This window comes from Antrostomus carolinensis, unplaced genomic scaffold, assembly GCF_000700745.2.
Source record: "Antrostomus carolinensis isolate BGI_N321 unplaced genomic scaffold, ASM70074v2 scaffold33269, whole genome shotgun sequence".
In the NCBI taxonomy this organism is placed as follows: Eukaryota; Metazoa; Chordata; class Aves; order Caprimulgiformes; family Caprimulgidae; genus Antrostomus; species Antrostomus carolinensis.
Window position 1 is genome coordinate 673 of NW_010336960.1, and position 797 is coordinate 1,469.

A 797-nucleotide genomic window follows, 5' to 3' on the forward strand; every position below is an offset into this window, starting at 1 on the left:
GGGTGTGCAGAGTGTGATCCCGTGCTCCTGGTGTGGCATCTGGCACCACGTCACCGCGGCGTCCCAGCCGGCACACGCAGCTGCTGGGGTCCCCGGGTCCGGTATGGGATGGGGATGATGGAGCCGGGGTGGTGGAACCGACTGGACTCTAGAGCTAAGGGGATTTTTCTCCCCTGCCTCAGCAGAATTCCCCACTGCTTTTTTTATTATTATTATTTTGCAGTTCAGCACTGTCTTTGCTGAAGAAAAAAATGCTGAAACTTCCTCTGAAAACTTTTTTTTCAGTAAAACTTATTTTTGGTGGCCGGAGGGGCGAGGAGGCACGTGCAGTGCCGGGGTGGATGCTCGCTTGGGCCAGCTTTGGGCTCCGGGGGCTCAGGGGTTTCTTTATCTCTTCCAGCCCCTCCTCAAGTGTAGGAAACGAAAATGGGCCGGAAAAAAATACAGATCAGCCGAATATTGGATCAGCGGAACCGGCAGGTAGGGGACAAGGTGGGGACAAGGGGGATGGGGAGCCACGAGGCCACCAAGGGAGTCAAAGCTGCTTTGCTCCCACCTTCCCCCCAGGTGTTGGAGGCTCCAGGGTTTGGAGATCCAGGAGGAGGGTTTGGGGCTGTATCCAAAGATCCTGAGTGCAGCATCCCATCCCCTTCCCTGCTCTGTAGGTGACTTTTACCAAGCGGAAATTCGGGTTGATGAAGAAGGCGTATGAGCTGAGCATCCTGTGCGACTGCGAGATCGCCCTCATCATCTTCAACAGCACCAACCGCCTCTTCCAGTATGCCAGCACCGACATG

General features: G+C 55.6%; 1 protein-coding gene across 1 annotated transcript in view; it reads left to right on the forward strand.

Annotated features, from left to right (window-relative positions):
- Nucleotides 1-426: 426 nt before the first annotated feature.
- Nucleotides 427-797, forward strand: part of LOC114818896 (myocyte-specific enhancer factor 2B-like) — a gene marked incomplete at its 3' end in the record, with an annotated part of 649 nt that continues 278 nt past the window's right edge. Inside the window, 2 exon segments of the mRNA XM_029086757.1 lie at nucleotides 427-480; nucleotides 666-797. The exon segment at nucleotides 666-797 is cut by the window's right edge and continues 34 nt beyond it. Of these exon segments, the coding sequence (XP_028942590.1) occupies nucleotides 427-480; nucleotides 666-797 (186 nt within the window).